Below are 23,664 nucleotides of genomic sequence, written 5' to 3' on the forward strand. Positions count from 1 at the left end.
AAATCCTTTGCTATCAGTTCAATGGGATGCTGATGATTTCATTGAAAAAGCAAGGAAAGATATGTTAAGCTTATGTTATTCTGGCCACAACTAGAATTAGGTGTGTCAATGCTTTTATTTTATGGACAGTGCAACTCAATTTAAAAGCAGACCATGCAGTGCCAACATGTGGGCACTCATTGGTGGCTTGGTAGTGTTGACTAGATGGAGACCAGCTGCACATCTGCCTTCTGTATGGGTTCACTTCTCACTTCAGGGATGTAAGGGTGAGAGGAAACCTTAGGTACAGTTCTTGCCATAGCTGATAAATAGTATGGCTGCCATTGGACCGCAGCATCAGAAGCCGTTTTGCTGTGTTCTCCAAGAAGGAAGGTTTGCAGAGTCATTTCCCAAATACAGCACTTTTTAATAGGTAGTCCACTGGAAGTCCAGTGGTCCCCAACCATTACTAGGACATTGGTTTTGATATACTATCTCCAAAAGTTATTTTGTTCAAAACCCCAAGTTTAAGGGAAGAGGAGTCATCTGTCCACACGATGGATGTAGATAAATGGTTTTTTTTAGTTTGGAAAATCGATGTTCTCCGAGGCCTGTGTAGCCGCTGTTTCAGCTTGCCCTTGAAGAGGCTGGTGGTGAGTGTGTAAAGGACTGGGTTCAAGGCGCTGTTCACTGGCAGGAAAAAAATGACTACCCAGGAAGTGATTGTGCCTGGAACAGGAAACAAAGTGTGAAAAACAGAAGTTTTTCATAATGTTTTCACAGCATTTTGTAGTCCACGTTATTTTTGAGTGGGCTACTTCCCTCAAGTTTTTTCTCACAGTACTGAAGATCTCTTTGTTAGAAGGGTATAGGAGCCATAAGTTGTAGGCTCTACCATTTAACTTTTCTGAATTTCAGTAGCTAGTTTGCAGGTTGTTGTGAGGGTAAATGAGAGGAAATATGTAAAAATACTTTATAAACTATAAATTCATATATAACATGTTTTTCTTTCTTTATAGAAAAAATAAAGTGAGGAAATAATTCTTTCTTTTTTTTAATATATATTAATTTCACAGAGAGGAAAAGAGAGGGAGAGAGAGAGCTAGAAACATCAATGATGAGTGTCACTGATTGGCTGCCTCCTGCATGCCCCCAACTGGGGATCGAGCCCGCACCCTGGCATGTGCGCTGACCGAGAATCGAAACCCGATTTCCTGGATCCTAGGTCGACACTCAACCACTGAGCCATGCCAGGCCAGGCTGGAAATAATTCTTAATCAGTAGAATAGTGTTCAGGGAACTTTTGGTCCAGGGTTAGATTGGACTTTGGTCTTAACTTCAGTCCTGGAGGCCTTATTGCCCTCATATCCCTGCTGGCCTATTCACAAAGGAGTCTGACGATTTGAGAAACAAAAAAACAGTACATCTCCAAACTTAACGAATTCCTTTTGTGGGAAGCCTTACAAATGCTAGTAGACCATACTAGGGGAAGATACCATAAAAAATTCTTTGTCAGGGGAAACTTAGGACTGGCTGAGCATCTTTAGTTGAACAAGCATTTATTTAATAATACTATGTTAAAATACTGTGGAAAGATAAATAAGGCAAGGTCCCCACTTATGGATACATTAAAAGTAATGCTGACATGAGGTAGTTCATATGAGGCTAATAAATGAATTGCAAACAAAATTGAATGGATATTTCAGCAGTGGAGTTGGATGGGAGTGGTTTGGGAGAGGGCTGGGATGGTACCATGGAAGAGGGAGTGCTTGGCTTAAACCTTGGATGGTAAGAAGGGTGTTTTGTAGGCTAGAGTCTTACAGGTTGAAAGTATAATCCAGGTGGAGGGAACAGCTTCAGCAAAGGCAAGACATAAATGAAGTTCAGAAAAAAAAGCCCGATAATTCTAGTGGGCCTGGATCACAAAATATATGAAGGTGGGGCAGGAGGAAGAAAAGTCATAACGATAATCCCAGCATTGGGAACTTATTCCATGAGCAGTGGGGGCCAAAGGACATTTCAGGCCTATTGAATTTGAGATGTTAGGACATAACCTTTGAAATGTTTGGGAAGTTGTGCTATACTGAGTCTGTTCATTAAGGTCCCATCTGTCACCAGTAAACAGTTAATTAACTCTGCTCTCCGAATATAACTGACTTTCCCCAGTAATCTCACATATTTTTATGGCTTTTGCTCTTGCCACCCAGCAAAGGCTCCCAAGTAGTCAGCCCTGATCTTCGCTTCTACATCTTCTGTGGCTCGAGGGACATCTATGCCATGCTGGGAGACTAAGTTAATAGGTTGAGGGGATTCTGTGGGTGCTATGTGTCTTTTTTGCAGCCAGCCATTTGACAAGGTCTCTTAGGACTTTGTGCACAAGCCAGAGGGGTGTAAGTCATTACTTGTACAGTCATCACCCTTTTATAAGGGCTTCTGAGATGTGAAGCAGTGCTTGATGCTGGTGTGCCAAGATGGTTAGGATACAGTTCCTGCCCTGGACAGATGCCCCATGGAGCTTTGCAAAAGGCTGAAATGAAGAGTTGAATGTGATCCCAAAACTGTTTCAGAGAGTTAGGCTAAAGCCCGGGCGGGCCCTAGATGGATATGACTTCTAGGTCCCAGGACGAGCTTTGAGGACAGTCCTAACAAATGAGGAGTTTATTTTCTCTGGTTGAGTAGGAGAGGGAGTGGGGAACCTGGCCTCTCGGATGAGGCACCTTCCACGGAACACCTAACACTCTGGAGAGCCCAGTGTGACGATCGTTTGGCCAGGACCATGACATAGACTCATGGTTCTTAACCGGAGACATGTGCCTCAGAATCACAGGGGGTCTTTTACAAAGCACCCCTGTAGAGGCCGTAGTCCCTGTGAACTAAATTCAGAGGCCCTGGGAATATTTTGATTTTACATATGTACTCTTGGTTAAGAACCATTATCCTGCTCAGGTAAAAGCAAGACACTAAGATTGTTTTTCTCTCCCTCCTGTTTTTTATTATTCTTGTCTAGATTGTACCACTGCCCAGTTTCTGTCATAGAATACTGAATATAAAGCACTGAGGGAAATGACCGTTTGTATTGAAGTTGCAGATATTTATGGAGAATTTACGGAGAATTGTAAAGCACTGTGTTCTCACTTCATCAGACAAAGGGCATAAGAAGGCACTGTGTACTTGGGAGTAAGAGAAGGGACTGACCTGGTATTTCCACTCTGAAGAGGGAAAGAATTTTAATTACAAACACAGGAATCCAGCAGATGGCATCAGAGAACACAATAAAAAAGAAACGGTTTGCAACAGCCACCTCTCTTCCAATGTGACTCCTCACTTCTGAAGTGTGCAAGGCTGTTTTTTGAATAGAACAGAACATGATCCCATAGGAAAAGACGATGATGAGAAAAGCCAGCAAGTTCACACCTGTCGGGAAAAGCACAGCTCTTAACACCGCAAGAATGTATGTCAGCAGCGAAAATACTGTTACTGAGATGTCTGACTGGTGCCTCCTTCCCTGAACCCCAAGAAGCACTCTTTTGTATCACCTCAGTGGTACTCGGCCAAACCCTTAGGTCAAGGCTGTACACTGGAATAAGCTAAAGAAATCAGTTTTGCCAGATCAGAAAGAGATTTCAAATACACAAGCCATTTATGAAGAATGCTATACTTCTGAAATTTGGATCTGGGTATCATAAGATAAATTTTAGTTTTTTAAAGCAGGTAAAGAGCTATTTTTGTTTTTAGCTCTCTGCAAATTCAACGCCGTGATGGGTTGTCATAATCATAATAAGTATGACCCCATTCTTTTATCTTATAAATATGAGTAAGATAACCTTGGAGTATCAAGAAGGTAATAGCCTCAGAAATATTATTCCTCATTTTTTGGGGGTATTAAATTTTAAAAGATGCATAGAACAATAATACCATTTTTTATTTATTTTTCTTCAGATTGCTTATAGTCATTTAAACTAAAATTAAAAACCTTATAGATTAGTTTTAGGAAAACAGAAATAAGAAAAAAATTAAAAATTCAACTATATGAATTATTCTTTTAGAGTTAAATGTGTTCAGAAGATTATCATGTAATGCTGACTTCTTAGTCACTTTGTTATATTCTTGCTATAATAAAAATCCCAAGAGTGATCATCTTATACCTTATGGTAAACATAAAATTTGCATATAATATCAAGGTTGTTAAAAAATATTCATCTGACTTAGACTATATGTAAGACTGGGAAGTGTTCTGTTGTTTTTATTCAAAACTTTTCATTTTTTATGGAATCTCATTATTAAGCCATATAAAAGAATTTTTAAAGATTGATTTATCTTAGGCCTCTTGTCAGAAAGTTGAGAATAAAATAAAATGACTGTTAAAGATGATCCTCCGGTATGAATTCTGAAAACAGACTTACAGAAAGGATCAAAGTTCATGTTCTGAAGGCACCATAAGAATGTGAGATGGTAACAGCAGGAGAAACCGGGCGATGGGTATACGGAAACTGTGCTGACCTTGCATCTCTTTTTCTCTAAACCTAATTTATTCTAAAATGTAAAATTAATTTAAAACATTGTATGTTCTTATATTCTTTAAGTAGAAAAGGGCTCTAGGACTCCCCCCACACACAGAGGGAGAGAGAGAGAGGGAGAGAGAGAGACAGAGAGAGGCAATATTTTAGTCAATGTAGAATATATCCCAGGTGCTAAACCCTTTTGGCTGACCCACACCTTAACTATAAATCTGAACTTTTTTCACCCTTCCTCTGGGCCTATTCCCTGGCTTTAGGCCTCTAAGTCCTCTGTCTTTTCCTGAACATAACTTCTGCCTTCACTTAGCTAATGCCTCCTCCTGTGGGCCTCAGTTTGGATTCATTTCCTCTGGGAAGCCTCCCCTGGTTCCCAGATCTGGGGCTTCTAGAACATGTTGTATTCCTCCTTCATGCATTTGTCACCCTGTGACGTAAGAATGTGTTTACTTGTCTTCATTCTCCTTTTTGGCTGCAGGTCTATGAGGACCAATCTGTTGTATCTCCAGTACCCAAAACAGTGCTTGCCCTATAAGTGCTTCATAAATTCATGTTGGATCAATGAATGTAACATAATGTAATGTAAGGTAATAACATAACATAGTATGTGCATGTGTGCCTGTGTGAGGGAAGCTCTCTATGACTGCACCTATGCTAGGAACATCTTACAATATCTTAGGAGGGGCATAGCCATGAAAAATAGCTATAAAACAACATAGTATATGAGGAGTATTATTAAAATGGTGCAAATAGGGTGTTTTACTTTTCAGAGGAAGAAGGAATAGGTGAAGAGCTGGAAACAGTGGCTAAAGCCACTTTGTGGTGGGCTTTAAGTGACTAATTTAAACTTGTCCTTGGTAGTAGCAAGGTTTCATTAAAAGCCTCTGAGCAGAGGGACACACAGTTCTTTCAGTCCTCAGGGAGGCTGTAACAGTGGTACTGACTACACAAATAGGAGAGAAGGGCCCAGAGGACAAAAGACTGGTCAAGGCTAATGTAATTCAGGGTTCAGGTAATAAGATTTTTAAAGGAAGGTGGTAGCAGTGGTTTGAGAGACTGGAAGAAATAGAAAGCAGAGGCATATTTTGATAAAAATTATTTGGGAAAAAGAAAGGACAGCAGAGCTTATTGACTAGTTAGATGGGAGGAAAAGATGAGAAGAGGAAATTAAAATAATATTCCCTTAAAGAGAGGACTTGGGAATGGCTTTAATTTTAAGCAATTGAGATACCTATTAGATGATAAAAAAGGTCTTTTACCTTAAAGGACTAAGCTTCATTTGTAACAGAAAATATATGGTCTTCTTTTTTAAAAAATAATAAAAAAAAGGGGGTGGGGGGAGACTGAGAAAATGGGAAAGGGAAGAGTTTTATGAAGTATCTTTATGTTGTTAACTTTTCAGCAGCATTTACCAAAGGCAATGAACCTTCTTGGAATTTCCACTAAGATAATCTCCTGTAAGTGAGTTATTATTATTATCTAACTTAATCTATACTGTGAAACAAAATGAGTTCAAGTAACTTGGTAGGGTGAGAGGACAACTAAGTGACCCAGAATTTCTCCAGCTCAAAGGTCTGGGAGGTAATAAAAAAGCCATCCAGAGATCCTGACAGTATAGTTTCTTCATGCTAAATCTCTATAATTAAAAGTTTAATAAAAATTTTTATAAATACATAGCAAGAGTCTTGCCTGGCTGGATCATGGTTCAATTCCCAGTCAGGGCACATGCCTGGGTTGTGGGCTTGATCCACAGTAGGGGGTGTGCAGGAGGCAGCCAACCAATGACTCTCATCATTGATGTGTCTATCTCCCTCTCCCTTCCTCTCTCTGAAATCAATAAAAATATATTTCTAAAAAAGGGGGAGAGTCTTGTCTATATTTGTTTACTTTCTGAGATGAATAAATATGTCTTTGCTGAAATTTGTAGTATTTCTATCAAAATTACATTTGTCCAGAAAATGAAAAATACAATTTACCTAGGAAAATTCCAAGAGAATACCCTTTGCTTCCAATATCTTCAGTTTGGTCATAATAAAGTGGGAAACATACTCCATTTTTCCCATAAAAGTTTCCAAAGTAATCTTCCCTCCAAAAGGGAATCACAGCTATTAAAAATCCCATGATCCAGATACCAATGAGGATGACTGAGGCCTGCCATTTTCCAGGACGAATGTTACTGAAAGGAAAGACAATGACCAGAAACTTCTCCAAAGTCAAGTATGTCAGCAACAGGACAGAGACTTCAGTGGACAGCATGGCCAGGACACCCATGAGCCGGCACTGTAAACTCTCCATCCACAGCAACGCATACTTCTGGTACTGCCCACGGTATTTTAGATCAGAAAAGCCAACGAAGAACAAATAAACACCCATCAGGCAGTCTGCACCTGTTAAGGAAAGGACACAGGACGTGTTGGCAGTTCCTTGCATTTCTGTTTTTGTTTTCTGATTAGGTCTACTTCCTTCGTTCTCTATTAAACGAACTAATGTAAACAGCTACAACAGTACCTAGATCCAATGGACTTCAAAAAGGATACTATTTCTAAATACCATGCTGCATCTTAGTTTTAGAATTTTTTTAAAAAGGTAGTCAGGGTAATTGTGGGGGAGGCTAGTTTTTAAACAGTAAACAAATATTACATAGTTAATAAAAGGAATAATTTTCTGGGCTTGAGTAGCATGGGTGTTATTGTAATTGAGGGTTAAACAAAATTTAGTTTTATAACCCACAGCCTGTCCTCCAGAATCCATCCCTTCACTCTTAAGCTTCGTTACCCCATTTCCAAAACATAACCCCCAGGAGTGTGCACTAGGTTCCTAAAACTCATACAATCTAGAAGAGAGCAGCCAAAGATAATAGCACCATCATACTTTTAAAAATTACCTGACAAGTATAATTTAAACTAAGTGCCATTGGTTGAAGGCCAGTATATATGTAGTTTACAGATCACAGAAGATACCCTGGATCTATGTAGACAAGAAACATACTTACAACAAAGGACTTTGATGGACATAGCGTGTGTCGTGTTTTCAGCTTTAATGAAAGATCTCATGCCAATGACAAAAAGATTTCCAAAGCAGGTTATGAAAGCTATAACCCAGACACATATTCTGAGAATATTGTTAGCCAAGAGGTCCTCAAATGAAGAAATGCCGTCAGTCAAGGGCATACATATTCGGACATGGGGAGCATAGGAGCAGTATCGAAAGTTTTTGAAATAACTAAAGTCAAAGGGAAAAACAGAGTCACTTTACAGCAATGACACAGAAACCACACTTGCTATCCCGTCAGGGCTGCAGCTCTGTGAGGTATGCAACTTCACTAGGCCTGTTTGTTTTTGTTTAACAGAGATTATGTAATTTAAGAGTTCTTCATGAAATATATGTTACTCTAGGCAGGGTGCTTCTTTTAAAAATGAACCTAAAAGACAAATTCTGTGGCTTGTCTGAGGTGAATCAGGGTAGGACATGAGAATGTGAAGTCTCCTTCAAGTTGGATTATTCTCTAGGGTGTTATAAAAAGTAGATTGTCATTGTTAAGTTGATCTTGAGCAGACATTGAGGGGTTTGGGTTTGGGATGCAAAGGACCTATGGTAACTCACTGAAAGCATTCCTGTCTTGTGTTTAGTTTAAGTGTACTCACTCAAACTAGCCTTCTTATCCCTGGCAGGAAGGGAGAGTCTCTGAGACTAGGAAAACTCATTCTCACTGGAGCTAGAAGGAAAAACAGCTGCCTGAAACACAGATTTCTCCCCAGGGACTAGAAAGATTTAATCTCTAGAGGAAAACAGATTTGTTTGTGATCAATCTATTTATGCTGCAGGTGTGTGGAATGTCAGGCGTTTGAATTGGGGAGGTCGTCTGGCTTATTGCCATTCTCCAAACCTGTGTGCTTAGGATTTTCTCCCATAAAACTCATTCTATTTTTGTATTTTTTTTACCACCTCTTTTAGTTCATCTCTTTTCTTCTAAATCTTTTCATTTCCCTCCCCAGCCAGTTGGTAGGCCAGCAAGTTAAACAAAGCTTGACTTTGCCACAGCTTCAAGGCCTACCATGACCCGCTTTGCCCCTTTGGCTTCCTGCCTCGCTCCGCCCAGATGCACCGACCTTCTAATCCCCAGATGAGTCAGCTCACCCCCTTCTCAGTTTGATGTTTTTGCTTTTCCCTCTGCCTGAAAGATTCTTCCCTCTTCCCTCAGATATTCAGGGCTGCTCTCTCCCTCCACTAAGGTCCACTAGAATGTTACATCCTCTGACTTCTCTGTGGACCATCAATGTCCTCTCTCTATCCCTTCATCTTGCCGTAATTGTCTTCAGAATATTTATTAACTATTTGTTTGTCTACATGTTTGTTTCTGGTTCTGAAAGCTCCATGAAAGCTCCATAGGGCAGACACTTGTCTCTCCTGGTCAGACTGTGTGCTCAGATCTCGAACAGTGCCTGACACATGGGAATTATTCAGCAAGCACTTCTTAGATGAACTAATGAATGATGTGTAATTTAGTGCTGGGATGTCAGGTAGAAAAATTGGAGGCAATTCCTGCCCCTGGGCAGCTTACAGTCTAGCTTCCCCATATCATCTACCCAATTTAAGAAACTTGACTTATAACTCTTGTTTTCCCCTCCTTCCCTGGAGTCCCTGGTATGCACTTGACCTCTTGGTTCTTTCAGGAATTATATCCACTGTCTTCAGGTAGAGCCAGCTAGGGTTTCTCAGTGGTTCAGCCTCTCTTCCCACTGTGACTGGGGCACTGCTTGGCAGATGGAAGCTCCATGGGGTTATGGGGGTGAAGGTATTTCAGTAAGTGTGGGCAAGGAAGATGAAAGAAGAACTAGGGCACTTAGTAGGGACCTAAGTTAACATATTTTCTGTTAGTTGTTGGGTCCTCTTGACCTCAACCTAAGGTTCTCTCAAGTTCTAAAAAGATTGAGTTTCTCTCTTCCAAGACCTCACATTCTGCCTGCAACAAGGAAATGATAGCCTCCTTAAGTATTTATCTACTGGTGCCACAGAAAGAAAAGTTGTGAAAACCACACAGTACACATCAAACACTTGTCCAGTAGTAATTTACACCTACGGCACAGACACACACAAAACGTTTTCCCAAAACAGCACCTTCACACCAACCATTTCAGCCACTTGCTGCACCCAACTTGTTAGCTTACTTCGAATTCTCCCTATTGTTGTGAATAACAATGGTTAATTTTTAAAATCATGAACAAAGAGATTACACAGTCGATAAGAAATAATCATGTCATAAACATATATTAACACAACTTACATAGTGCACTTTAGTCAAATATATTCAAGTGACTTATCAAAAACTACTATAAAGATTAATTACCTCCATTTTGAAGTGCACTTAGTAACAGAAACAACACCTGGAATTTATATAAGCACCTTTCTTCCTAAGGGCTCAAATCTTAGAGCAGCGACTGCTCACTCATGAGAGGTGAATTAATGTTCCCAGGTCTCCTGAGTACCATTGAGCCAGTGACTTCATCTTGTGTAATGTGTGGCACTCTGGTACCCTGATCTCTTATTGGGCCTCAATTGGATAAACAGCGTGTTTCCAGAGAGAAGTGTCATTCATGTCGGCGCATCATAATATTGAATTCTATTTGAACAGGGACCAAAGGTGACAAAATTAAAAAGTTCTCAATAAAAAGACTTTTCTTGCACAAAAAAACACATTGCAGTGACACATGAGACAGTTTGTGACATTCCACCATGCAGTCTTTTCTATTCTTTTGTACATACATACATGTGAGAAAGATTCCTCATGGGCTGGAACATTCGTGTGTTTATATTTGGAATCTCTATCCTTTCCAGGTCTCTGGAATACAGGCACAAAAGGTTTCATGTTTTTCAGGTTTCACTTTTTAGTAATTGCATTCTTTGTCCTTCCTAAATATCACTTTTCAAAACCTTATGTTACCAATTCAAAGTAGGATGAGCATTTCACAGTAAGCTATCTTAGAAAATTTCCATTTCTTTTTATGCCTCCGGTACATAGGAGTTCGTTTTGTCATTTCCTATGCAGATTACATTCTAATAAAACACTGTCATTCATTTCTTTGGTTTAAAAACTGCAGTGGTGATTTTCAGGATTATGCAATGGCTCAGGCCTTTGATTTTAGAAATCATGGCATGTGGTTAGAGGGTTTCTGACAAGAGCTGCTATGTCCAAACAGAGGACATCGATAAGTGTGTTTGTGAGAATCTGAATTTAAATACAGTCATTTTTTTCCTGGCCTATGTGTCTGTATGGGGGAAATCGGGGAAGCAGTAAGAGGAGCTCTAATTCAGGGCAATTGTTTCCTAAGACATATGGAAAGCATAATCCTTTAATTCTTCCAGCCCCAGATGTCCTCAGAGGGCTCTGGTGATAACTGTTCTACTCCTCATTTATCCAGCTGCTTCTTCAAATATGGGTTCTTGAAGACCTCTCTGGGATGGCATGAATTAAGGGAGTGTGCCTGTTCTCAGGAACCATAGATGGAGAGAAGACAATCTAAAATGACAGCAGACTTTCACTTTTAAGGTTTACTGTGAAAGGTGTTTGATTCTCACTCCATTTCTTTTTGACTAATCTGAATAAGGATTTCTGGACATGGTCCTTTACCCACTGAGTCCTTCACAGAGGAACCGCCTTGCCCTTTGGTCATCAGAAACAAAGCTTAGAGGAGCAATGATGCTACTGAGTCCTCACTGGGCCCCTCCTGCAGGAAATGCTTGAGCTCTTTTAAAAATATTTCCCCCTCTTCTTTCTTTTGCTCTCTAGCTTTCTCCTGAATTTATCGCAGTTTTAGCTTTGCATGGGTTGTGTGATTATTTAAATAATAGCCTATAGTTTCCAAAAGAGCCTAAGACAAGAAGTATAACAAATAAGTTGGTGGTCAATAAATGTGAAATACATATGTAAATTAACCTTTAGAAAAAAATGAGACAACAAAGAAATAAAAGAAATGTAGACAGAAAAGTTTGGAGTAAAGAGTTACAACATTGACTTTTAGAAAGGCATGGCTTGGTAACTTGATATTTTGTCTTTCAGAATCCAGTATGTGGTGAGTGAAAGGAAGAGTCACTTTGTGCACATTCTGTCTGTTCTTATATTTAAAAACAATGCATTATTTATATTTTTTGGTTTTTAATATTCTAGCTTCTTGAGAGCAACAACCAAGCCCTTTATATCAGTGGATGTTCACTAACACCTGTTGAGGGAGAACCTAAATTTTGCACTCATTTTCAATAGAAAGCTATTTAGCAAGAATAAAATGTGACATTAAGTTTTGGTCTTTGGAATTAAATGAAGAAAGGCTTTAGGCTGAGACTGCGTAACACGGTACATCTCTGTGTAAAAACAAAGGATAACTGGCAGAGTTCTTGACACCATTTGCAGCCTAATATGTTTGAAATTTTAAAATACTGAATGAAATTGTCTGACTGTTCATTTTTGTGCCATAACTTTTTCCTGCACTGATTGAAAAGTAGAAAGCATGTTCTGTGGACTGATAGCAAGCTGATTGCTATAGGAAAGGGGTAAGGGGAGAAGCAGCGAGTCTTCCATAATTTGTTCTTCACCAAAGGTTTAATAACAAAACAATTGCAAATTTAATTCTCTCTGAAAACTAGAGGATAAGCTTTCCCATATGAATCAGATGTGTTTCTAAGTGAAGTACACATCTTCACTAAAGTAATAGTCAGCATACTGTCATATTTCACTTACAGAGACTGAAGTTGTTTAAGACTTTCAAACTGGTTCTTGTGGAGATACAAGAGAGGGTTGGACGACAGGTTCCTTTGTTCCATTAGAGGAAAGAAGGAAGGAAGCATCAGGATGTTATTTTTTTGGAAGCTTAAGATGTAGCCATTTAAATCTGATGGTGTTGGCAGGAAGAACTTACAGTTTTTGTAGAAGCTTCAGGTCTTTAAAAATGTGGGCTGGTAGCTCCTTTATCATATTGCTAGACAGGTCCCTGTTGGTGACAGTGAAAATCCAAAGCAGTTACATTGGAAATAAATGACATGGTTATTACTCCTCACAAGTTTCATCATCCCACTTGACGTAATAGAGAATATGATTCAATGTAACCAACCTGATAACTTGTTATACAACCAGGCCTGCAGAGTTGGCCAAATGGATATGTTTTCCATCACTTTAAGACATGTGACATTTTGCTCAACCAGTTCCTGTCTGGAATTTCCTCTCAGCTCCTTTCCAACCATTCCCAACCTGGCTTCAGTACCTATTTTAGTTAATTTCCTCTGTTTTAGGTACTCTGTACACTTTGGCAATTCACCGTTTTGTAATCCTACTTAGTTCATATTTGTGGTATCATGTTTATTCAACTATAAGCTTTCTGAGGTCAAGACTTATGTCTTCTATTTATTTTAAATTCCAATTAAGATAGCATTCTTGTATACACTATATCCAGATAATCTTGAACAAGTGGTATCATGTTTATTCAACTATAAGCTTTCTGAGGTCAAGACCTATGTCTTCTATTTATTTTAAATTCCAATTAAGATAGCATTCTTATATACACTATATCCAGATAATCTTAAAACATTTTTCATCTATTTTTATATGGTACTATTTTTTATAAGACATTGAGAATTTAGAACTAAATATAATAAGACTGCCTGATCCAAAAAGAATCATAGGGAAGTATTTCTTCAGAATGAGGAAAAGAGATTTGTTGGGATCAGAAGGAATCAGGAATTTTTAAGGGTCCAAAATATCCTTCTGAGCCAGAGAAGATGTTAATGCAAGGCATGTGAAAGTGCCTAAGAATGAAACAAAAGATCTTATCTATTTCTGATGCTTTGGAGCTGCTGGTGGATGTGTGGGAACTACAACTAAGACTTAGCTCTTTCTCTAAAGAAGCTTACAATGAGAGCAAACAGCTCTATTAAAAAACAAGGAAAGAATGAAACAAGTGCTATTACAGAAGTACAGATAAGAAACAAAGGAAGAAGACCTAGAACTTGTCCTGGGAAATTAGGAAGTGTCTGTACAAAGCTGGATGGTTTTCATAAGTGGAACAAAAGGAGAGCAGTTTTATAGCAGAGGGTTAAATTAAGCAGGATCAGGGAAACAGATGCTCAGAAGTCAACTCATGGGGTCAGCAAGTGGTCTAATGTGGTGGAGGACAGAAAGTATGGGATGGAGAGGACCGGAGTCTGGAAAAGCACGTACAGACAAAATGGAAGGGCCTTGACTACTTCCTGAGGCAGTATCTGCCAGAGTAGAGTCCGGGCATCAGAATCAAGGAGGATGCTCATAAAAAGAGCACATCCCTAGTGCCTGTCTACAACTACCGCATTGGAAGTTCCAGGGCTGGGGGGAAGAGGAGCCATGCATTTAAAGCCAGAGCTGTGATTCTTTTCAACATTAACATTTGAGAACTGTGTCAAGGACTTTGCTGAACAGCATGCAACAAGGAGGGAGGATATTAAGCAGGACAGTGTCATAATATGCTTTGGGTTATGGGATGATATAAGTCTGTCAGAAGCATGAAAGATAGACTGAGAAGCCAGAGTCAGAGGGGGGAACTGGCAGGAGGTTTTCACCCTGGAGCAGCTGATGAGGTTCAAGGAAAGGCACTGACAGGGCTTACGGTCTGTAGGATATGAAGTGTAAAGAGAGTTAGAGGGAAAGGGCGCAGTCTTTGAGCCTGGTTGCCAGGAGGATGCTGATGCAACTAAGACAGCAAGTCTAGGGGAAGAAACTGGCAGTGGGGTAAGGGTTGTTTGTAAATTTAATTTTAACAGATTGCTCTTGAGGGGCTGTGATGACATCCAAGTGTAGAGGTCCTGCCAGCTGGGAATTCTGACCTGGGGCTTTTGGTGGGAGGGGTTCACCTGCGTCATGGCACAGAAGCAAAGCCACAGGTGTGCATGGGTCAGGGAACCTGACAACTGAGCAAGATGATGGTGATCTCATACACCTAGAAACATCTTGCAAAGTGTTACACTGAAAAAGAAAGGGCAGTCTTTTGGGGGGAAAGGACTTCAGTGGCTTCACATAAGCATGTGTATTCCTCTCCAGGAGGGGTTTGGTGTGCTGAAGGCAAAGTAAAATCATCTATCATTTTTGTAAACTCAAGAAATATAAATACCTTGTTCAAGTTAATTCTATTAATTTCTAAATTTCTTTTATCTTAATGATGCTATGTGGATTGAAACAGATTATTATTGGTGGCCTTAAAGAAGCAAGCTAGTGTCTCTTAATTGAGCTCTTTTATTTGGGGGCAGGAGGTGGCTCTGCCTAAGTATAGGATAAGAGGAAGGGGAAAATTAGGAAATTTTTCAAAATGTGGACTCCATACCAGTTTCCTGAAGTTTGTATATAAAACCCACACCTGTTTGCCCTAAACTGCTCCTCCTCTCCAACCGATTACCCAAATCCATGTCCATCCCCCAAGATCTGATCAAGAGCGCCCCTTCAAGAAATGAGTGAACTTTTCTAAGTGAGCTACCCTTAATTTTTTGCCATAAAATGATATTTTTTGTTCTAATGTAGTGCCTTGCACACAATAGGCACTTAATAAATATTTATGGCTTATGTTACTCTTGAATTAGATTAAAGTGTCTTAATTATTAATGAACTATTCTTCAAATTAATCTTTTTAGAGAGAGAGAAATTGATGTGAAAGAGAATCATTGATCGGTTGTCTTCTGTACGTGCCCTGACAAGGGATCGAACCCGCAACCCAGGTATGTGCTCTGACTGGGAATTGAACCTGTGACCTTTTGGTGTATGGGACGACACTCCTACCAACTGAGCTACACTGGCCATGGCTTTCATATTATTCTTACTGAGTTATTTTCCCCAGTCTTTTCTGGATGTCAAAAAAAGGTATAAAGAATGAAGGAGAGGTTAATTAAGAAATTAATTTCCATTTTTAAACCTCAAATCAGAGGGTAGGAGCTCTCTACCCTAATTGCTACTATTTGTAATATAATATAATTTTAACTTCCAATGATACACAACTATGTGGGTGACAATGAATTAATAGCAATACAGGTGCTTTTTCAAAGGCATAGATCTACAAAACTTATGTGTTTGAACAGGAAAAGGTCCATGAGCTCTCTAAATATTTTTCAATGAACTTAAGCCTCATTCCCGACTTCAGTGTTTGTTTCATCTACTCTGGAAGTCATAATTTCTCAAGAAATAACAAGCATCTTCATCCCTTTATTTAGTTATAATTAGTTAATATTATTTCAGTTAGTCAGTTATTCATTCAGCAAGCATTTATTGAGACTTAACAATACTTTAGCCTTTAGAGATAACGATCCCTGGGTTTAAGGAGCTACAAAAATTCATTTACTCCCAAGCACACATATGTATCAAATCACTCAAAAAAAAAAAAAAAACAGGCAGGGAAATTAGAATAAGCTAAATCCATATTAAGCTCATGTCTAATTTTAATTTGCTTTTGACTTTAGGATAATGTTGGTTTTCTTAATGGAATTTGAATCTCCAGTAGTCTACAGGATTTTGATTGCTACTAGTGGAAAAGCAGTCTCACTAGTCAATTAAATTTATCATCTTGGAAGAAGCAATCATATTTTCCTAGTAGACAATGCTACTTACAGTTCTCCTAAATTTTTTAATGAAGAAAATGTCTTCTCTGGAACAAAATCAATTTGATTTCTAGGCAGAAACCTGTAAGACATGGTGAGAGTCAGCACTGTTGGTTTGTGTCTGCTGCAGTAACCAGTTCTCTTTGGGACAGCCATTGATCCAGGTGGAATTCCCTAAGCCTCCTTTGAAAACTCAAAGAGAGGTGGGTTCTGGTGTGGAAATAAGGCTGAACTTTCTCACTGAGGATGTCCACATGTCCCCTCTAGGAAATGTTTGTCATACGTATTTTGAGGTGCTAAGCGAGGTCTATAAAGCTGCACTTTGTTTGGATTTTCATTATTTTAGAAAGTGTTTCTTTCCCAAATACACACAACTAATATCAGATTTGGACTTTGTTAATAATTCTCCAGAAGGCTTTGAGATGACTCTTGCGTAAGGCACGTTCCTTAGGAGAAGGCCATAAAGACCAAAGCTTGAACCAACCTCGTAGTAGTTTCTGGGGCCACAGTCAAATTTTACATTTGGTTGGGTCACAGTGGTTTTATATTCCCTTTGTCTATAAATGGAATCCTTTAAGAGAAATGGCAGGAAGTGGGGTCAGCCGCCACCTACGTTACAGAGGTGCAGAGAGATAATGAATATGAAAATGATTCAAAAGCTGAGTAAAGCTATAAAGTAGAAGGCGTTGATGTACTTTGTTTAGTTTTCCAGTGTTCTGTCTCATTATCCATGAGAAAAGGAATACACTCTTTGCATCTCCTGAGTGGGATAGCCTCTTTTCTCATTAAACATGCTTATCTGCAATCTGATTGATAAATGTGCAACCTGGCAATAGTATTAGCTCTTCATTTGTTGGAGAAAAGTGGTTAGGCTACTACAAATGGATAGACTCCAACTTTTCTTTTCCAATCACCCATCCATCCAACCAGCCAATATTACTAAGTGTTTACTTTATATGGAAAACTATGATTAAAACAAAAACAAAATACAAGTGATTTTAAGTTTTCCAGTGCAAATGTGTAATTAATCAACCCATCTGCCTTCCAGCCCCCATAAAAAACATTGTTGGCAATCAGAATCACCAATCAGAGTCTTTGGCTTATCGAAACACATTAGATGTTTTTCTCTTTAGAATTAATCTTTTTTTTTTTTTTTAGAGAGAGAGACATCACGTAATAAGTGTCACTGGAAGTAATAATCACTGGCTAGCTAACCACTTTCACATACATTATCTCATTTCTGAAAACATGGGTTTAGGTACCAGTTCAGCTGAGGATGCACAGAAATAGTGACTGTCCTTGAAAACAAGGAGAGCAGCTGAAGACCTTCATGGTGGCAGCTAAAGGTAAGGCTTAGACCCCTTTCAAAACCAATCCAACCACCTGTGCATTTTCTAATACTGCAGTTTCAGACCCAGTCTGTAAATAAGACACTACTTTAAAATTCCCTGTCAATATTTTCTTTTGATTTTCAAATCTATTGGGTATCCCCTCATTTACCAAAGTCCATTGCATACTTACAGCACAGTGAGTGCATCACACGACAGGAAGGTGGAATTAGTAAGATATTTTATTCCATTGCCTTCCAAATCCCTAAAAGGCATGGAGGAAAAATATTTTTAATGTTTTTGCACAAATTGTATGTCTAGAGGCACTATTTGTTGATACAACTGTTCTGAGCTTTATTTTTACTTTGTTCCAATTTTCCTGCTTCCCTCCTAATTATTACAGGGTTAGTATAATTCATATTATGTTACTTTTCCCTTTTCAATTGATGTTAGAACTTAGAAAAATTAAGGGAAAGGGCAGGCCAACATTTAGTAAGTATGTGTCTATGCTGGATACCATACTATTCATTACCCTAATATTACCCCCATAAGAGTGGTAGCTACCATTTATTGCACTTTTAATAAATGTACTGTTTTTAATAAATGTTTTCAGGTACTGTTCTGAGTACATAAGCTGGTATTTTCAACCCCTCCCCACCATGTCACATGCAAGGAACCTGAGTTTCTCAAAAATTCACTTTTCTTCTGGTCCCACAGATAGTAAGTGGTAGAACTGCCCTTTTAACCCATATCTGTCTGACTGTAAAGCTTAGACATTTAACCATGGTGTAATAGATCTTACATTCTGCAATTGTCTGTATTTGGCTGAAGGAGAAACTCAGGCCCAAGCTGTCTTCCCAATCCTGAACACCAGAGTCAGCATATGCATCCTGATCTGCAGGATGTGGAGTGGCTACTCTTTCTACCATGCCTCAGTGAGCCCTTTATGCCTTTTGCCTTTTGATAGAAGGTATATAAATAAATACAAAAACTAAAGTCAGTAAGTATACACAAGGCCACCTAATAGTGTTGTCACAAGTAATTCTGAGGCCAGTTCAGGGAGAATCGATAGCTTAGGTACGAAATTGTATCATCTTGTGTGGGCATTGATTCCTCTGTTTTGATGTGAGAAGAGTTCTAGGGAATTTTCCCAGGTAAGGAAACAGCTGCCTGTGACCATGCTGCCTATCTCAGGAGACCCTGAGGATAAATGTGACAGAGATTGGTGGGTAATAATGGTGAAGCCATGAAGGAATTTAAATGAATGTTTAAACAAGTATTGGTTAAAAGTTAACAAAGAATGGAAATAGTTTAGCACTTTCATTTAACTAAGTTTTACTGAGCACCTATTACGTGCTGATCACTGTGCTAATCATAGGTGGGTTTCTGCCCTCATAAAATTTCTAAATGGGTAGGGGATGCACAGTAAACCAGTGGTTCTAGTACTGTGAGGTAGGTGTGCAAGGTAGAAACTGGGTGGCATAGTGGAAGTCTGTTCTTGGCATACACGGAGCACAGAGGCAGCTACTGAAATAGGTTGGTCTGTCAAATTAGCTTTTTAAGAGGTGATGTTTAAGAGGTGATGTTTAAGAGAACTTTTGAAGGAAGTTGGAGTTAACCAAAAGAATAAAGGAGCCAGACTTTACAAGTGAAAGGAATAATGTTTGCTGAGGGAAGTGACTGTTGGTGCATCTGAAAGGAAGGCATGTAAGGAGAGGGGCAGGGAAAGAGACCAAATGGGGTGAAGGAGAGAAAAAGATGGGTCCCAGGTGCTCAAGGGGAAAGTGTGAACTTTACCCTCACACCCACTGCAATTCTCAAAAGATTTTTAAATCAGAAAGTAATAGGATCAGATTTTAGTTTTGGAAAGAAAAGCCCAGATAGATTTTTATGTAATTGTGAATTAACTTTAGGGCTAGTTTCCTCGATCTGTGCAAATAACAAACTAATGCCTACATGAATACTCACATCCAGTTAAGTTGAGGCATTTGGGCACACATCTGCTTGGGAAGAGCTTCTAAATAGTTATTAACCATAGACCTTTAAACACAAAAAAAGATGTTAATTAATGTTGTACACCTGGGACTGGTAAAACCAATATAGTATTATATACTAACTATACTTAAGTTAAATAAATAAAACTTTAAAAAAGAAACAATGATATGCCACTTTAAGAGCAGTATTTTTACTATTTTTATAACATGGAAACTTGCATGCTAAAATAGTTTTATTAGGATGAAGACTCTAAACATAACTTCCTATTCAAAATGCTATCTAGATATGTGCGTGGCACAGAAAAGGAGACAGATGTCAAAGAAACTATGAATGCATCAGTATGACATATAACCTGGTAATAAATATTATACAATTTAATTTTATGAGATGAAACAAAATATATATTAGGTGATAATTTTGAAGTTCATGATATTTTTTCTTGTAAACTCCAAATTTGCAATCATTTCCACCATTACTCATCCAAAGTTTCTTCTTAAGGGAAACATTAATCATTTACAATATTAAAGAGCCACACTGGAACTGATATTAAATCCAAGAAGTGATGTAGGGGACATTTGAGCAAAGAAAACAACAACTCATGAGCAGTTAAGCTACACAATTAATTTGTGATATTAATTGTGTAGCTTGTGGTCTCTCATGACAAATAGAGAAATAATGATGCTATATGATTAACTGCAAAGGGACATAATAAGCCCTGCTGATAGATCATTCTAGTCTATTAATAAACAGTGACAATGTAATTATGAGAGTGGCTCTGTTGGTAGGACAAATATTTTGGCCTTTTCAATGACCCTTGCTGGGCAAAGGCACATTTTCCTCTGTTAAAAAATGTAGTTGGGCCCAGCCGTTTTGGCTCAGTGGTTGAGCGTTAACCCATGAACCTGGAGATCACTGTTTGATTCCTGATCAGGGCACATACCTGGGTTTTAGGCTCAACCCCCAGTAGGGGGCATGCAGGAGGGAGCCAATCAATGACTCTCATCATTGATGTTTCTATCTCTCTCTCTCTCCCTCTCCCTTCCTTTCTCTGAAATCGATTTAAAAAAAAATGTAGTTGGGGCTAATCTTCTAGGAGATTCCACGTGATTTAAATTTAGTTGGGCCCGGCCGGGCAAGGCTCAGTGGTTGAGCGTCGACCTGGGATCCAGGCAATCAGGGTTTGATTCCCGGTCAGGGCACATGCCCGGGTTGCGGGCTCGATCAATGCCTCTCTCATCATTGATGTTTCTGTCTCTCTCTCTCCCTCTCCTTTCCTCTCTCTGAAATCAATAAAGATATATTTTAAAAATAATAATAATAAAAAAATAAATTTAGTTGGGAGATAAAAATGACCATTATTTTTGGTCAACCACTGCACATATAAACATGCCTTAGGACTAAAGGAAATGAAAAGAGATCCAAAAGAAATCGACTGGTAGGCTTAAAATATATATGAGCCCTGGTCAGGAAGTAGCAACAGTAATTGTGACTGGAAATACAGGAGAGGTTTTGACTAATAAAAATTGTAGTGGGCTTGATTTTTCTAGGTTTTTGTTTGTGTGTTTTTTTTGTAAGCTGGTATCACTGCAATGTATAGACAGATGCATTGTAAAGGAAGTGAATACTTACAGGAAAAACAAGGAATTTAGTCCAGTGAATAGCTGCTGTGAAATTGTGGTTATTGGATTTTCATCTAGAATTCTGACAAAACAGATCACAAATATTTCCAATGTCAGAGACATTTTTGAAGTAAAAGCAAGAAAAACTAAAAGGCCTGTGACAATTCTGCTTCTGCCCAATGCCTGCTGTCCCCCTTCCTGTTTCTTCACACTGGGATCACTCCTCTCCCTGAGAGCCTTCCCTTCACCCTGTGGGCAAGGCGCTTCTTTCCTCCAAAAGCCCATCCCAGCAAGAAGCAAGTCCATCCTGATGGACTTACAGACCCAAGGTTTACCCTTCACCTCTGGACATGTGGGACCCACACAAGCTGCTCTTATTTATTTATTGGCTGAACTTGGAATCCTTAAATGCTTTGACCCACTATTGATAAATAAAGAATGAACTGAAAAAAAATTCTTAGGAAATGACAAATGGTTCCATGGTCTCACAGTGTTTAAATGATGTATTTAATAATGTTGATACAAACAAATTCATTAGGAGCAAAAAGGGTGAAAAAGTGAAAAATATTCAAATTACATATTCAAATTACTATTTTTAAGTATATATGGTCTTTCCTAGAAAAAAAAATTAGACTAAGGAGAAATATGCCTTCTTTTCTTTTGTTGTATTTGAAGCCTGGTACCATTTCCTTTTATTGCCAGAGGTCCTTGAAGATCTGGGGAAGAGAGTGACATTGAGCATCTACTATATGCCAGGCACAATGTATGTGGCACTTTACATATGACATGTGAGCCAGTCCCCACAATATCTCTCTTAAAAAGGAATTATGATTTCAGTTAACAGATGAGGAAAAGAGGCCTAGAAAGACTAAGAAAGTCACCTGCAACATTAAGCCTGGGGCCACAGTATACACAAGGGTCTGGATGAAGCTGGAGCCCTGACCTTCTCCATTAAACCAGGCCAACCCATGGAAAATGGGCAAACAGACACAGGGCACCTGCTAACTACCCTTTGTTCATTTTCCTGATGAAAACACAGAAATCTGATGTGAGATCCCTTGCGGTGCGACTGATGGCTCAGCCTTGAAAGTGGTGACACACCATAAGCCACCATCCATTCAGACTTTTCTATGAGTGCCCTGGAAATTCAAAAAGTCCTTAACTTGCTTACTTTCTAGGTCAGTGATTTTCCACAGAGGGCAGTTTCTCTCCCAGGGGACGTTTGTGAGTGTCTGGACACATTTTTGGTTGTCACACTCTAGGGTCGAGTACTACTGGCATCTAGTGAGGTAGAGGCCACAGGAGCTGCTAAACATCCAAAAATGCACAAGGACACCTCCCTTTCCCCCAATCAAAGAATTATCTGGTACCAAATGCCAGTAGAGCTGAGGTGAGAAACTTGGCCATAGGTAAACATTGGGTGGATAGAAGCCTTAGCAAGCCCAGTTCTGGGCTCAGAAGGCCACCTGAAAGGACATGGCACCAGTTTTTTTCACACAGTTACCACTCAGTGTGTCATTATCTGAATTGCTTGGGTAAAGTGCTCCAGATTATGTGACAACTAGAAAAATAAGTAAACAAGATACACAAGTAGATGGAAACTGTGAACACTGATGTGTATCATTAAGACGGGTCCTTTCTGGGGCAGGCAAAGCTAGAATACTTACAGCCAAGACAGCTGATGTAGATCCTTGAACACTCCAGCTCTGAGGGCTGTAATGCAGTTATGGTTGAGATATCTACAAATAGTATGAGTGAGTGAATTAGGCAGACTCAAGACTCCATTTTAGTCACATAAATTAGAATATGAGCCACTGATGATGACCATGAAATATGGGCACCTGTTTCCAAAAGCACTTTACTGAGAGGAGAAATGCTGAGCAGAGGGGGGAAACCAAGTGACACTAGGAGACACAGATAGCCACAAGCCTAGTGTGCGCAACACTGCAGCCAGGACCAGGAAAGTGGCCCAGAATAGTGTGTTAGGATATTATATTATGTTTCAGAATAAGAGTAGAATAAATATGGGGGTGATTTTTGCTTTGTCCTTTTTGGTCACATCCTTAGTAGACTAGCATTCTAAGAAAGTGTGTAGGTAAGTTAGCATGGGTCAGAAAAAACAAAATGCTAAAATATTGTGGAAATGACCCAAATTTGAGTAGACAAGGTTAAGGAGAGCCTCTATATCTGTCATCTGGTAAACCTAGAAATCTTTTAATAAATCTTTCAGTGTCATAACTAATCTAAGCACTTTGTAATAACCCAGTCTTCCCATTTCTCTACAACTAAGTCAAACCTTTCAAAAGTACCATTCTACCCTTTTAATTGTTACTTAAAACTGTATTCATAATATAATTATAAAGAAGTTACTCACAATATTTGTAGATTATGTAGTCCAAAAAATGCTTTCCTGGATATGTGTTTAATGCAATTATGCTGAAGAAATCTGGTGGGAATAAGACAGAAGAATCACGTGATCATGGTTTGTGTGCTTCATCAGGTTGTTGAATGTGTGATGAGCTCTCTTTCCCTAAAGACATTTGTGAACTTGGCTTATGAAGTCCCAGCCCCTCTCCCTCATGGGGAAGTAAATATGTTGCCAAGGACAGATGACTGAGAACCTAGCCGACT

At 39.0% G+C, this 23,664-nt stretch overlaps 1 protein-coding gene across 1 annotated transcript in view; it reads right to left on the bottom strand.

The window, feature by feature from the left end:
- Nucleotides 1-448: 448 nt before the first annotated feature.
- The window catches only part of RXFP2 (relaxin family peptide receptor 2), a gene marked incomplete at both ends in the record, with an annotated part of 56,098 nt that continues 32,882 nt past the window's right edge, over nt 449-23,664 (bottom strand). The window contains 13 exons of the mRNA XM_081125904.1: nt 449-708; nt 3,175-3,393; nt 6,470-6,880; nt 7,486-7,715; nt 10,261-10,332; nt 12,226-12,297; nt 12,404-12,475; nt 16,102-16,173; nt 17,613-17,684; nt 19,388-19,459; nt 21,044-21,115; nt 22,701-22,772; nt 23,408-23,479. Of these exons, the coding sequence (XP_080982030.1) occupies nt 449-708; nt 3,175-3,393; nt 6,470-6,880; nt 7,486-7,715; nt 10,261-10,332; nt 12,226-12,297; nt 12,404-12,475; nt 16,102-16,173; nt 17,613-17,684; nt 19,388-19,459; nt 21,044-21,115; nt 22,701-22,772; nt 23,408-23,479 (1,768 nt within the window). The remainder of the gene's footprint in view (nt 709-3,174; nt 3,394-6,469; nt 6,881-7,485; nt 7,716-10,260; nt 10,333-12,225; nt 12,298-12,403; nt 12,476-16,101; nt 16,174-17,612; nt 17,685-19,387; nt 19,460-21,043; nt 21,116-22,700; nt 22,773-23,407; nt 23,480-23,664) is intronic.

This window comes from Miniopterus schreibersii, assembly GCF_964146895.1.
Source record: "Miniopterus schreibersii genome assembly, chromosome: 2".
NCBI classification, from domain to species: Eukaryota; Metazoa; Chordata; class Mammalia; order Chiroptera; family Miniopteridae; genus Miniopterus; species Miniopterus schreibersii.